The sequence below is a fragment of the Chrysemys picta genome, chromosome 4 (genome assembly GCF_011386835.1).
Source record: "Chrysemys picta bellii isolate R12L10 chromosome 4, ASM1138683v2, whole genome shotgun sequence".
NCBI lineage: Eukaryota > Metazoa > Chordata > Testudines > Emydidae > Chrysemys > Chrysemys picta.
Genome location: NC_088794.1, coordinates 3168799 through 3183544, shown reverse-complemented (window position 1 = coordinate 3183544; position 14746 = coordinate 3168799). Strand labels below are relative to the sequence as shown.

General features: G+C 56.1%; 1 protein-coding gene across 1 annotated transcript; it reads right to left on the bottom strand.

Moving 5' to 3' along the window:
* Window positions 1-2258: 2258 nt before the first annotated feature.
* Window positions 2259-13152, bottom strand: LOC101951237 (RING finger protein 112-like). The gene is made up of 14 exons (XM_065591183.1): window positions 13004-13152; window positions 12322-12428; window positions 11825-12140; window positions 11118-11333; window positions 10343-10480; window positions 10063-10167; window positions 9929-9979; window positions 8412-8468; window positions 8183-8269; window positions 7889-8018; window positions 7637-7767; window positions 7098-7151; window positions 6311-6385; window positions 2259-5248 (listed from the first exon to the last, which is right to left on the bottom strand). Exons 2-14 carry the CDS (start codon window positions 12342-12344, stop codon window positions 4730-4732), a joined length of 1902 nt encoding a protein of 633 aa, XP_065447255.1. The 5' UTR covers window positions 12345-12428; window positions 13004-13152; the 3' UTR covers window positions 2259-4729.
* Window positions 13153-14746: the final 1594 nt, after the last annotated feature.

Below are 14746 nucleotides of genomic sequence, written 5' to 3'. Positions count from 1 at the left end.
ACCTTTTGTTTCACAGCTTGGTTCCCACGCCAGTCAGTGGAAAAATACTGACATCCCAAGATGGAGTCCAGCACCAGGTGACCTGGTCACATGTCCCTGTGGTCATAGCAGCCATTACTCGGAGGTTGTCTGTAGCATCCTCAGGAAGGCTCCCCAGGTGGGAAATAAGCTTCTCCTAAGGCCTATTGTTCTCTTAATGTGCCATTGCCCTAAATAGGCCCTTCCCCACCCACTGTCCAGAATGAAAACATCTTGTCTAGTGGGCGTTCCCCAGGTGTAAACACATTTGAAATAAGGATACAGAGTCAATATTTCTAACTTCAGATACAGACATGATACATTCATACAAGTAGGATAATCATATTCAGCAAAGCATAACCTTTCCAATGACACCTCACATGACTTTTCTTGCATAAAAAACATTATAGAATCATAAAATCATAGAACTGGAAGGGACCTCGAGAGGTCATCTAGTCCAGTCCCCTGCACTCAAGGCAGGACTAAGTATTATCTAGACCATCCATGTTTGTCCAACCTGCTCTTAAAAATCTCCAATGATGGAGATTCCACAACCTCCCTAGGCAATTTATTCCAGTGCTTAAACATCCTGACAGGAAGTTTTTCCTAATGCCCAACCTAAACCTCCCTTGCTGCAATTTAAGCCCATTGCTCCCTGTCCTATCCTCAGAGTTTAAGAAGAACAAATTTTCTCCCTCCTCCTTGTAACAACCTTTCATGTACTTGAAAACTGTTATCATGTCCCCTCTCAGTCTTCTCTTTTCCACACTAAACAAACCCAATTTTTTCAATCTTCCCTCATAGGTCATGTTTTCTAGATCTTTAATATTTTTGTTGCTCTTCTCTGGACTTTCGCCAATTTGTCCACATCCTTCCTGAAATCTGGTGCCCAGAACTGGACACAATACTCCAGTTCAGGCCTAATCAGGCTGGAGTAGAGCGGAAGAATTACTTCTCGTGTCTTGCTTACAACACTCCTGCTAATACATCCCAGAATGTGGTCATAATCATATCATAATAATATTACTGGGAAGAGTATGGGGTGAAGTGTCATAGGATTTTCTCCGACAGTATTTTCTTTTCTTATTGATCCTTCTGGTTAGGCGCTGACTAGGTTATTTGAACTACTTAATCCCTTACAGGTAAGGCAATTCAGTACAGTTGCCAATGATACATAAAGGTTGGATCCCAGCCTCCCCCTACCTCAGGTTTGACTCCCAGCAGATTCAGAACTCAATATCCTACCTGGGACCTGGCTCTAAAACCGTGGCTCATACAAACATCTGGCAACAACAGTGACAAGCGGCTGCTTTCCAGCATTCGGCAGAGCCCACACATGACCCCCTTCGGTGAAATATTGAGAAGAAGGCCGGACACAGGGGCCATATGCCCACGTCTGCGCTACAATATTGAATCAAGTTCATGGTCTCAGCCTTATCTTCAAGGCACTTCATGCCCTTGGCCCTCTGTGTCTGAAAGAGCTGAGAGATCCAGGATGAAGACCATAGTTGACTTGCTAGCCCAGTGGAGTTCTCTATAATAAGGGTGAAGCTCATCGGTGCGGGAGACAGACGTTTCTCCGGGGCCTGGTCCAGATGGTAGAACGACCTCCCCCAAAATCTAAGGACCATCCCAAACTTCCCCACCTTCCGCTCCGAGAGCCAGGTGCCTTTTGAGAGGTTAGTGTAAAGGCAGGGATTAGACATTAGACAAGGGCTAGTGGCAGGGTTGGAGGCTGGGAGTTAAGGTTAAAGGTGAGGGTTAGATTTATGGGTTAGATATGGGGGCTGCTTGGGTGAGGGTTCATGGCCAGACCAGCTACTCTGAGCTGTATATCACAGATCCACCCCCCACACACATCCCCAAGCCACCCCCACAACAAGCCAACAGCTAGAATTAGACCCAAACATTACAGCCCTCAGGAGACTAAACTGGCTTGTGCCACGGGCAGAGAACAGGAGAGGCTGAGGTGCACCGTGACCACGGCCCCTGCAAAGGCAGGGAATTGATTTAAGTGACACATACCCAGTCGGGGGTTAAGGTTATGAGGCGCTGTTTGGCCTTAGGGTTTCCTCTGCAGCTGGGATCAGGGTTCTCTCATGCCAGGCACCAGACCCCTATGAGAACCAGAGTTACTTTACGGGAAGCTAATGGCTTTCCCAAGTGGCTTGGCTGGTATCAGACAAAGGTTCTCTATGGTTCCGGCCCAAGTTGCTGATTGAAAGAACAAAATGACCCAGTGTGCTTTCTAGCCATTTTGTTACAAGTAAAACAACCCTGAATACAAAATCAAGAAAACAGATCGCTAAGACCAAGCCAGTACAAACTCTACCCAACTGCCTCGGCCATTCTCCAGTGGAGGTGAAAATAAGATCAAGTAATCAAATTAGCAGCAGCAATATTAGAATCAAGTCATCAATGCAGTCAAATCACCAAAGACAAGAGTGTGATGGGGTTGTGAGAAAGAGAAATGTCACCTGGGGTGTATTAACTGGAAGGTCGTATGTAAGACACGGGAGGTAATTGTCCCGCTCTTCTCAGCGCTGGTGAGACTTCGGCTCACATCCTATTTCCAGTTTTCATCACCGCATTTTATTGAATCTATTTCCCCATGTTAAGTATCCTCACACCTTCTTCTCAAACTGTCTTAAATGGGCTATCTTGATGATCACCACAAAGGTTATTTTCTCCTGCTGACAATAGCTCATCTTAATTAATTAGCCTCTTAGAGTTGGTTGGGCAACTCCCACCTTTTCATGTTCTCTGTATGTTTATAGATCTCCTCACTATATGTTCCATTCTATGCATCCGATGAAGTGGGCTGTAGCCCACGAAAGCTTATGCTCAAATAAATGTGTTAGTCTCTAAGGTGCCACAAGTACTCCTGTTCGTTTAATGGCTAATCTATTTCCCCTTCTGTGTTTCCTCTCCCCCGCCCCCCAACCACAGGAATACACATGTTAACAAAGTACTTCCTATAAGCAGCAGCTGTATCTTCCCCTAACCGAATTAGAGCTGATGGTTTCTGTGGAGACTTGTCCCAAAACTAGGAATTCACCCTTCAAGGTTTGATGAGTCAGAACTTCACAGTTATTTACATCTGGGAGATTTCTCTTTAGCACTACCCAGGGCGGTTATTTACAGGTGCTCACAGACACACACACGCACTCATCCGTACATTGACACCCTAACCCAGTGCCCCAAATACCTCACCTCCTGTTGCGCACAAAGGAAATTGCTTAAATGCCTCCATTGCTCTGAGACTGTCCTGCACCCAGGACCCGTTGACTGGCCACCTTCCAGCAGAACCACTTTGCAGACCATAGTCTCAAGTGACTTCTGCTTTCTCTTGCTCTGTCCCGAGAGGTGCAGCCTCTGAAAACCCGCAGCCCTGATATCAGGTTTCCAAGGAGTTCTTAGGGAGATAGGACTCAAAGAGCAGGTTAAGGGGTGACTAGATCCCAGTCCATACGTACCCACCTGGGGAACAAATATTTGACAATAGGTCCTTCGGTCTAGCACAGAAAGGTCTAGACTTAACTCAGACTGGAAGTAAGGCAGACATTTTTAACAGTGAGAACAACTGGAACAGATTCTCCATCACTGGCCATTGTTATCCAGGCCTTGGAATCTGTGAGGGGAAGGGGCGCTCCCGACTCACCAAGCCCCGGTCAGGATGGAGCTGACCCCGTACCTCACGCTAGAGCGTCTATCGGATCATAGGCGCCAGCGGAGGCTAGCGTGGAACAGCTGGAGAGTCCCGCTAGCCCAAGCCCTCATTGGTTGGAAATGCCCAAGTCCTGGCCTTTCACCAAAGGGTGGGAGTTGAGACTTCCTGTGGAATTGGCCAGACGATGGTCCCCTGCTCAGCATGCGTTGATGGGTGTGGAACCGATTCCCTTTAGCTTCGGATGGTTTTATAGCCCTCCCCCGGAATAAAGAACGATTCCTGTTTCTTGGATAGCGCTTTCTCTCAGTAGAGCTTAAACCCCTCACCATCTTTCAGTGCATTATTACCCTCATTATACAGATGGGAAACTGAGGCACGGAGAAACTAAGTGACTTGGCCAAGGTCACAGAGGAAGTCCATGGTAGAGCAGGGGATCCACAGGGTCTTCCTGTGCCCTCTCCCCTGGACCCGCCTTCCCGCTCAGAGGGGCGGCTGGAGATCTATCCCCCAGGAGCGGACCACAGGACTGTTCATGTAGGAAGTAAGCCAGGCGCCCGTTGTCACCCCTAGAGGGCGATCTCAGGACAGGACCGTCGGCCGGTCATTTCCAAGCGCTTTGCGTTGCAGCTGGAGTGGCCCTGCAATGTCAGAGGAAGGCAGAGCGAGGATTGAGGGCTGGAAGTTAAAGTCAGACAAACTCCAATCGGAAATGAGGCACCGGATTTTTCACACTGTGGGTGATTCACCAGTGGGAAAGCGGTGGGGTCTCCATGTCTTCCGGCTTCCGAGCCAGACTGGCCGCCCTTCCGGGAGATGATTTAGTCCAAGGGGAGATATCGGGCCTAACGCAGGGGGAAGTGGGCGGCGTTCTCCAGCCTGGGTGGCACAGCAGGTCAGACGAGAGGATCTAAATGTCCCTTCTTAGAATCTGTGGGCGATGGCTCCCCGCTCTGGGGTGGCTTCTTGGGGACGTATCTGGGCTATGCTGCAGCCCCGTCACCCCATTCGTCAGCCCAGATTGGGGGGAGGGGGAGACACCGATCAGATCAGGGGTTTGTCATCGGATAGATCCTCAGTGCCATCCCCCTCCTCCCTCCCACCAGCGGCCTCAGCCCTCTGCCTATCCCTCCGGGCGATGTTGCCACCCACGCCCCCGCCCACGCCCCCGCCCACGCCCCCACCCACAATGAAACCGGCCACGGCGCCCGTCCCAGCCCCAATGGCCACAGCCGCCTCGGCAGCGACGGCAGCAGCAGCGATCCCGGCACCGATCCCGGCACCGACAGCTCCGCCCACCGGGCTCAGGACCACCATCCCCGCACCCACGCCTGCCAAAATGGCAAATTTCATAAAGCGCTTCCCGTAGATCTCCAGGAAGGTCTTAGTCTCCCGCGTCAGCTCCTCCTCCAGCTCTGTCAGCCGGGCCTCTGTCTCCGGCGCCGGCTCCCGCATGTCGGTCCGGCACCGCCACAGCAAGTGCCCGCGCCGCTCCGCCAACAGCTCCACCATCTTGCTCGGCCGCACCTTCAGGCAGTCGATCATGTTCTGGGAGTCGCCGTCCTGCGCCCGCCGGGAGAGGAGACGGCCAAGAGCATTAGAAAGGGAAAGCGCAGCACAGACCCCACCCACCCGACCGAGATGGGGGCCCCCCTCGCGCCAGGCACCGCACACACCGGGACCGAGATGGGGGCCCCCCTCAGGCCAGGCAAAGCACACACCGGGACCGAGACGGGGGCCCCCCTCGCGCCAGGCACAGCACACACCGGGACCGAGACGGGGGCCCCCCTCAGGCCAGGCAAAGCACACACCGGGACCGAGATGGGGGCCCCCCTCGCGCCAGGCACAGCACACACCGGGACCGAGATGGGGGCCCCCCTCGCGCCAGGCACAGCACACACCGGGACCGAGATGGGGGCCCCCCCTCGCGCCAGGCAAAGCACACACCGGGACTGAGATGGGGGCCCCCCCTCGCGCCAGGCAAAGCACACACCGGGACTGAGATGGGGGCCCCCCTTGCGCCAGGCACAGCACACACCGGGACTCAGATGGAGGCCCCCCTCGCACCAGGCACAACACAGACCTGGGCTGAGGTTCCCCCCTCGCGCTGGGCGCGGCACAGACCCAGCCTGACATGGCCCCCCCGCCCACACCGGGCACGGCATAGACCCAGACTGACATGGTGGGCCCCCCTCACGCTGGGTCCGGCACACAAACTCAGTGAGAGACCATCCCTGCCCCAAAAAGCTCACAGGCTAAAACCCCCGAATGCAGGATCATTCTCCCCCTTTGCTAGATGGGGAAACTTTGGTCCAGAGAGACTCTGTGACTCACCCAGTGGAGTCTGCGGCATTGCAGTGGACAAAATCCAGGAGTTCCTAGTCCTGGTCCAGTCCATTAACCACCTGGGCCATGACTCCTCCACTACTGCAGAAGGCCACAGGGTAAACGTATCCGCCCCCACAACCCTGGTGCAGGAGTTTGAGCCTCTCATCTCCAGCTCCCAGGGTGGCTATAGCGATACGAGGTCCCGTCTCCTACCCCCAAGCCCACAGCCAGTGGCATTTGCTGGGATGGTTCCCTGGGGTTCCCCTGGCTGGGGCACAGACACCCCCCCAGACTCACCTTCTCCTTCAGGAAAAGAGCGTGGTCTGCGCTGGCCCTGTCCAGGACTCTCTGGTTGTGGAAGGTGATGGCCATCTGCACGGTGAGGACAAGGCTGGGGTCAGCCACAGTTTATGGGGCCCCGTCTCCACCTAGCGACTGCAGTTTCCACCACAGCAACCTCATCTAACAGAGCGATGTCACTAGCCAGTGTGAAACTACAACTCCCATGAGCCACTGTGGCAGCTCTCCCTGAAGCCAGGCACCCAAACTACAAGCCCCATGATGCTCCACAGCCACGAACTCCCATGATGCATCATCTCCCTCCTCTGTGGTGCATCATGGGAGCTGCAGTCTGACCAGAATTGATTTATGGGAAGAAAAGGGAGCATGCAGAGCCAAGCTATAATTCCCATGAGACACCACAGTGGCATTTCCAAATCGAAGTATTTTGGCTTTTGATATTTCGCCGATAACTAAAATTCAGCTGCGTGGGGAAAAAAACCAAACACACTCCTGAGATGCAGCCACCTCTGGGTCGGAGCATCTGGGAACAGCCACACACAACACTGCATAGCGATGGCTCACCCAGTGTCGAGATGCAGCCACTTCTGGGGTGGGGCAGCTGGGGAATAGCCTCACAGCAACCCCACACGGGGATGACTTGCCAGACAAGAGATGCAGCCACCTTTCGGGCGAGGCAGCAGCAGTAAGACAAAAGTAGGAGGCAGTTTTACATCGGAAGTGAATTCAGGAGGCGGTACACACCCCTAGATCAGGTCAGAGGCAGAGACAGCAGAGAAGGTACCTGAGCGGGAGAGGAGAAGCCACAGTGATGTTTCTTCATCAGATCAGAGAATTTCTGCAAAGAAAGCACAAGAAATCACAATACAGACTCCACTGGGCTTAGAAAACCGTGAACATGGGGATGGTTCGCCCGGCACTGAGATGCAGCCACCTCTGGGGCAGGGCAGCTGGGGAACGGCCATAAGACAACGGTGGGAATCAGTTTGGCGGGGAAATGAAGAACTTCCCTGGATGATGTAGGAAGGCTCAGTAGAACCATCCAAGCTGGGATTCTGCTAGGATATAAATACAACCCTAATTCTTAATTAACAGAAATTCAGCAAAAAGGGCTAAGCCCACTCCCCACAGGACAGCGCCCCCTAGTGCCACCAGGGGTACTGGGTACAGTCCTGACTGCTGGGGAGAGCGTCCCTACAGAACCCCCACACCGCTCCCTGCAGCGCAGCCCCCTTAGTGCCACATGGGGGCATGGGGCCAGCACTGACAGCCAGGGTAAAGCGCCCCCTACTGAGACCCCATCCCCAGCTGGCCAGTCCCCACCTTTATCCGAGCAGCAAGCTGTGTCCCGGTCAGCAGCGCCCCATGCCGGTCTCTCCACGCGTGTTGACCAGCTGAGCCCACCAGGGTGGTGACATAGTCCCTCAGGCTGTCCCGGAAATCCTCATCCATGTCTGCGAAGGGGAGGGACATGGCAATGAACCCGGAGCCGGAGCATCCCCCCATGGCCCGTTCCTGGCAGAGACGGAGATGCCCCATCGCGCAGGCTCAGAGCCGCTGTCCCGCATCCGTTACCTCTCAGGCTTCCCTGCCTCCCAGTCATGATCTGCCTGCCAGGGAAGGGCATCAGGTAACAGCGGCTGCTGCTTCTGCTCAGCGCTTCCAGGGCCTTGGGGTGTTTGCAAGGGGATCTCGCTGCCAGCATCTGTCAGAGCCAGGGGAAATCAGCAAAGATAGACATCAACAGAGGGAAATACCCCTGGACCCTTTCCAGGCTCCTTAGAGCCAGCCAGGCCCTTGCCCTGGGGCCGGATCAGAGCCAACACCCCCCAGAGGGGAAAGGCCCCACGTCCCATTCTCCACAGTCACCTCTCGGACGTCTCTCAGATGCTCCTTCCCACCGTCACTTCCAAGGACCGTGGAGTTGCTCCAATCCCGCACCAGCAGGTCTAGGTGCTGCAGGGGAGACGGGATGATGTCAGGAGGGGAAGGCTGAACCCCTCGGGTGTGGGGCAGGGGGTGGCTGGGGCAGGAACATCCCATGCAGTGGGGTGAGGGGGTTGCATGGGGCAGGGGGGGGGGGGGAATGTCATCTCACCTGAATGGACTCCAGCCCGTATTCCTTTCCCACCTCTTCGGCCACGTGCAGAAACATCTGCAGAGCAGAGAGAGCAGGGGGGTGAGTCTGGGGCTGGGATCTCTGGGGCGGGGAGGCAGCGTGTGCCCTGGGGGTGGGTGGGAGTGGAAATCCTACCAACAAACAGCCCCCACACACACACACAGACACACAAGCTGCAACTCCAGCTTGGTCTCGGTCTGTTGCCCCAGTCCCACGGCTTTCCCCCTGTGGTGCAGAGACACCTAGTGGCCAAAGAGCAGAACTGCAGGTCAAGGTTCCCCGCTCCCCTGCCCCATGCCAGGGGCTCTGTTTGCCCCCCATGCCCACCAACGGTAGGAACAGAATAGACCAAGATACCAAATACTGAGACGTTCCCAGAGTCCTGGCAACACCCATGTTCTCAGTAAGCCTGGAGCTCAGGCAGGGGCGAGCTCCAGCCCCTGCACCAGCACAGAAGCTGGGCCCTCCTGGGTTCTCTCCCCAGCTCTGGGAGGGGAGTGGGGTCTAGTGGGTTAGAGCAGGAGCGGGGCTGGGAGCCAGGACTCCTGGATTCTATCACTGGCTGTTCCACAGTCTCCCCATTGACCTCAGCAAGTCACTGATTCTCTCTGGGCCTCAGTTTCCCCAGCTGTAGAATGGGCGGGCTACCCCATTGGGGCTGTGTCATGAACATACAGCTAAGGGTAGCATAAAATCCCTCCTTTACCTCTAAAGGGTTAAGAAGCTCAAATAACCTGGTTGGCACCTGACCAAAAGGACCAATAAGGGGAGAAGATACTTTCAAATCTGTGGGGGAAGGTTTTTGTTTTGTCTCTCTCTGTGTGTTCTCTCCGGGTCAGCGAGGAATCAGGACAGGAAAAATACATCTCCTAAAGCCAGATCTAAACTAAGCATCTAAGATTACAAATTGTAAGTAATAGGAAGGAAATGCGTTAGATTATCTTTTGTTTTAGCTTGTGAATTGCCCCTATGCTAAGAGGGAGGTTTATTTCTGGTTTTTTGTAACTTTAAAGTTTTGCCTAGAGGGGAAATCCTCTGTGTTTTGAATCTTATTACCCTGTAAAATTACTTTCTGTCCTGATTTTACAGAGGTGCTTCTTTTACTTTTTTCTTTATAACAAAGTTCTGTTTTTTCAAGTGTCCTAAAAACCCAAGGGTCTGGTCTGTGCTCACCTTGTTAACCTATTCGGTTGGTATATGATTCTCAAGCCTCTCCAGGAAGGGGGATGAAGGGGCTTGGGGGGATATTCTGGGGAAACAGGAACCCCAAGTGGTCCTTTTCCTTAATCTTTGTCTAACTCACTTGGTGGTGGCAGCAATACCCATCCAAAGACAAGGAAGGATTTGTGCCTTGGGGAAGTTTTTAACCTAAGCTAGTAGAAATAAGCTTAGGGGGGTCTTTCATGCGGGTCCCCACAGCTGTACCCCAGAGTGGAGAAGGAACCCTGAGAGGCTGCCTGAGAACGGCGCCACATCCTGCCCTCTCCCTGCTTCACCTCCAGATATGCTAGATCAGTGTCCTTTATCTGGCTGGAAACATTCAGGATCTGCAAGTAATCAGAGAGGACAGGGTTAGATACAGAAACCAGCACAACCCTCCCCCCACAGCACAGCGCCCCCTAGTGCCAACCTGGTAGGAGCCAAGCAGCATGGAGAGGGCGGAGAGTTTGACGCTGGTCTCTGTGTCTCTGACAATGTCCATGGAGCCCTCGGTGTCGACTAGCAGCACGGCCACCTGGGGGGGAGCCACAGGCCGGGGTCACAAGCGAGTTCCCCGTTCTGTCCCCCGGATGCCCCAGCACTGGGTTCCCTGCCTCCCCTCCCAGGCCTCTGTCGGCTCTGCTCCCCCAAGTAGAGATCTGCTGGGGTCACTCATCTCCCCACCCCATTTTCCCGCCCTTCCCACTCACCTTCCCCCACTCAGTGGGGACCCAGAAGGGCTGACTCCATGCCCACACCCCCTTGGTGACGCTGCGGGTGCCAACTCGCCACTCGAACCCCTCCAGGGGCTCCTCCTCCCGGCCCATCCAGGATCCGTCCTTCACTTCCTGGGGGGAGGGAGACACAGGGGGAGGGACAATTAATGCAGGGGGGCAGGGGGACGGTGGGTATTTTATTAGCAGGCAGGTAGTGTGGGGACCGGCGCGTTGGAAACATCTGGCCCAGGGTGGGACTGGCAGACTCAGGCTAAGACAGACACACAGACAAGCTCGGTGAGGTCTAAACAAACACTCTTGACACAGACACACAGACGAGGGTCTAGACGGACACACAGACGAGGGTCTAGACGGACACACAGCTCCCCACTCCCCTGACACAGCTGACCGGATGTGGCCAGGGGACAAAGGAAACAGATCTGTGCTGGTCTGAGCCCCACCAGCAGGGGGCAGCAGTTCATACCACTGGTCGGACAGCATGAGATGGGGAGGAGTGAGGTACCGGCCACCCTAGGGCTCCCATCCCCATGCACTGCCCTGTGGGAGGGGAGTGGGGGCTGGTGGGTTAGGGCAGCGGGGGCCGGGAGCCAGGATTCCTGGGTTCTATCCGAGCTCTGGGAAGGGAGTGGGGTCTAGTGGGTTAGAGCAGGGGGAGCTGAGAGCCCGGACTCCTGGGTTCTCTCCCCGGCTCTGGGAGGGGATCAGGGCTGCACTCACTCACACACACTGCACTCCCATTCACACTCACCGGGCTCCGGAGCCGGCGCAGCAGGTAGTTCAGCAGGAAGGATTTGCCCCGGCGCTGCTCCCCGATGATGGACACCAGGCAGACGGGGGCGTTCCCCACCCCACCCTGCTCCAGGCAGCGGCTCAGGGCCTCCTCGTCCAGGGTCAGGCCCCCTTTGTCATCCAGACGCACCAGCTGCACCGGGCGCCCTGATCCCAGCTGAGCCCCCAGCCCCTGCTGCAGGGACAGAGCAGGGTCAGAGCTCAGACCCCACCCGTGAGCTGGTGAGTCCCCTGTGCCCTGGATCAGAGCCCAGTACCCCATTCCCATCCCCTGAACCAACCAGTCCCGCCCTGGGCCAGATCCAAGCCAGTGCCCCCTAGAGGGGAAAGGCCCCATGTCCCATCCTCTCCCCCCCACACCCAACCTTCCAGCCAGCTAGCCCCCCTACTGGGGTCCCCTGTATGGAGTCACAGGCTGTTTGCTTGGGGGTTAATTTCTTATCAGGAGGTCTTAGCCCTGGGGTCCAGCTCCCCCCTTATCAGCCCAGGGACCTGACCAGTTGCTAAAGGGACACAGTAATCCTGTTAGCCGGCCTTCCCTCTGACCCCAGGGCCCCAGCGTGGAGTTAGGAGACACTGTGCTGCAGGGAGTGGCCGTGCAGCTGTTCCCTGGCTGCCCCACCCCAGAGGTGGCTGCATCTCTGGACCAGCCATGGCTGCACCCACCTCAGGGCTCACAGTCCCTGTTGCTGTCAGCGTCTCTTCGCGTGGCAGGTCTCTGATTTTCTCCACCAGGCTTTTGACGCGTGTGTCTGGGATCATCCTGTCCCTGGAGCAGGGAGCTCGGCACTCGGGGCACTGGGATCCCCAGGCTGAGACCCCGCTCCAGTGAGCCGAGAGGCAGCCCCGGCAGAAGTTGTGGCCGCACTCGATGGAGACGGGGTTGTCCAAGATGTCCAGGCAGATGGAGCAGGTGACGTCCTCCTGGAGTCGCTTCACCATCCCCTCTGGAGTTGGCTTTGAGGAGGGGAGTGGGATTGGCCTGGGAGACACACAGCAGGGGGCCTGTGAGCCAGGACTCCTGGGTTCTATCCCAGCTCTAGGACGGGAGGGGAGGGGAGTCTAGGAGGTAGAGCACGAGGGGCTGGGAGCCAGGATTTGTGGACTCTAGCCCCAGCTCTGGAGTAGGTTACACCTGAATTGGGTGAGACTGGAGCACTTACCCTTTATTATTTGCATTTCCCATAACACAGCAGGTGACAGTCTGGGCTCCAGTTGCCCGAACTCCCCTCCTCCTGGGCTGGGGCTAAAGCCAAACTCTGTTGGAGAACTGAGACAACAGGACATGAATGGATTAACCCCCTCACACCCCCTGTGCTCAAACAGGAGAGCTGGCAGAGGGGGAAACTGTTTAGGTCTGGAAAGCTGTAATACTAGGGAGCCCGGACCCCTGGATTCTCTCCCCAGCTCTGGGAGGGGAGGGGGTTAGAACAGGGAGGGAGGGGAGCTGAGAGCTGGAACCCCTGGGCTCTGGGTGCAGTGGGGCTGTGGCATGAGGCGCTGGCCAAAGAGGGTTTGCTCATTTCTTGGGGTGCTAGTGGGGATGGGGCGTGTCCCCAGCACTGGGGAACTCAGAGCTCAAGATGTGGAGCGGGGCTGCGCTGGTTGGGCTGGGGCCGGGACCAAGCCACAGTCTGGGGAGTGGCTGGGAAGTCCCTTAGGTGCCTCCCAGAGGCTACTGGTGTCCCTGGTTTGAAACCAGCAATTCAAACCTCAGGTGGGTTGTCTGGGTGGGCAGAAGAGAGGGGAGGGGGCAGGGTACGACTGTCCCCGCTGGAAAGGGGATAGACTGGAAGGGACAATTCTGCCCCCAGGAATGGTAGTTCCCTCCCCCCCATCCATTACCTGTCCCACAGCTCGCTCTGTCAGTGTCCAAGTACAATTTTCTGCTGGAGAAATGAAAGTAAAACATAAGGTCGTTTCTATTTCCTCCTGCCCGGCAGTGGGGCTCTGACACCAAACGAGATTGGCTACCAGGGCGTGGGAGGGGTGTAGCTGGAGGGGAGGATATTAATAGCCACTGGTAGATGGGGCTGGGAGGGGAGCCAGGACTCCTGGGTTCTCTCCCTAGCTCTGGGAGGGGAGTGGGGTCTAGTGGCTAGAGCGGGAATGCCTGGGAGCCAGGACCCCTGGGTTCTCTCCTGAGCTCTGGGAGGGGAGTGGGGTCTAGTGGTTAGAGCGGGAACGGCGGGAGCCAGGACTCCTGGGTTCTCTCCCCAGCTCTGGGAGGGGAGTGGGGTTTAGTGGTTAAAACAGGGGGGCTGGGAGCCAGGACTCCTGGGTTCTATCCAGGCTCTGGGAGGGGAGTGAGGTCTAGGGGTTAGAACAGGAGGGACGGGGGGCCAGGACTCCTGGGTTCTCTCCCTGGCTCTGGGATCTAGTGGGTTGGGGGGAGGGCCTAGCAGGGCTCAGTGTAGACATAAATCTCTTTTCTGCACACTCCCTTCTCCCATGTCCCAGGACAAACCCGTTCAGGTGCCAGCGAGGGATGGCTGCAGGCTCTGGCTATGTTCAGCCTGGGGAAGAGAAGGCTGAGCTGGGACGGGAGAACACGGGTCACTCTGGGGAGCGGTTGTGCTCTGTGTCCAGCGAAGGGGGGACCAGAAGGAAGCAGCTTGGCTTGCAGCAAGGGGCTGGGAATTAGGAAAAACTTTTCTAACTCTCAGGGTAGCTCCGCTCGGGACCAGGCTTCCAGGGAGGTTGATGGATCCCTGGTAGAGGCCTGCCTGCCCTCAAGGGCACCTCTTCCACGCTCCCATGCGCCAGAGTTCTTGTAACCCCGACAAGGCTGGGCCCAGGATTCCTGCGGGGCTCGACCCCCACCCTTGTCATGGTCACTTAGGGCAGGGGCCAGAGTTCCTGGGAGGTTTCACCCCCGGTCACTTAGGAACAGAGCATGAACTTTTCTTAAGTGGCAGAGACATCCCAGGTTACGCAGCAAACCTCTTCCTTTGTACCCCGTTACACCTCACACTGCATGTGCTGGGCATTGCATCACCCCCTAGGGACTGGCTGGGTTACGTTGCAGTCCTTGCACAGTATGCGCGGCCCACGCCGTTCCTATGGACGCTGATTGCTACAGACCTAGTTTATCTTTGCCGTTATTCTCAGTATCAGGGTGTTGCTGCTTATCTTGGCTAGCACAGATACCCTGACTCCAGCCCGCTGCTTCGCAATCCCCTAGTTACAACTCACCCTCCCAGTCCCCTTCCCAGGCACGGCCATTAAGGCACGTTCCTTATGGCAAGCCAGGCCTACGCCAAGGGGTGATCATCCCCTCCCGCCTACTCCCTCCTCTACAGGGGGCAGAATCGAACCCTCCAGTTGATTCCCCCTCTGGGGGCAGGATCGTCCCCTCCAGTTCATTCTCAATGGCTCTGCACCCTCAGGGGGATGTGGCTGGTTGAGGGGACTATAGGCCAGAGTTGGGGGGCTGGGGGAGGCACCGGCAATACAGCGGTGTCACGGATCCACAGTATCTGTGCTTTGTCCCCAGTTTTCGAACCATCTCTAGGAGGAACCCATCAGCGTACCAGACCCCCTTGGGGGTCTCAATTTTCCTCCAGGTTGAGCCACACAGCTTCACCG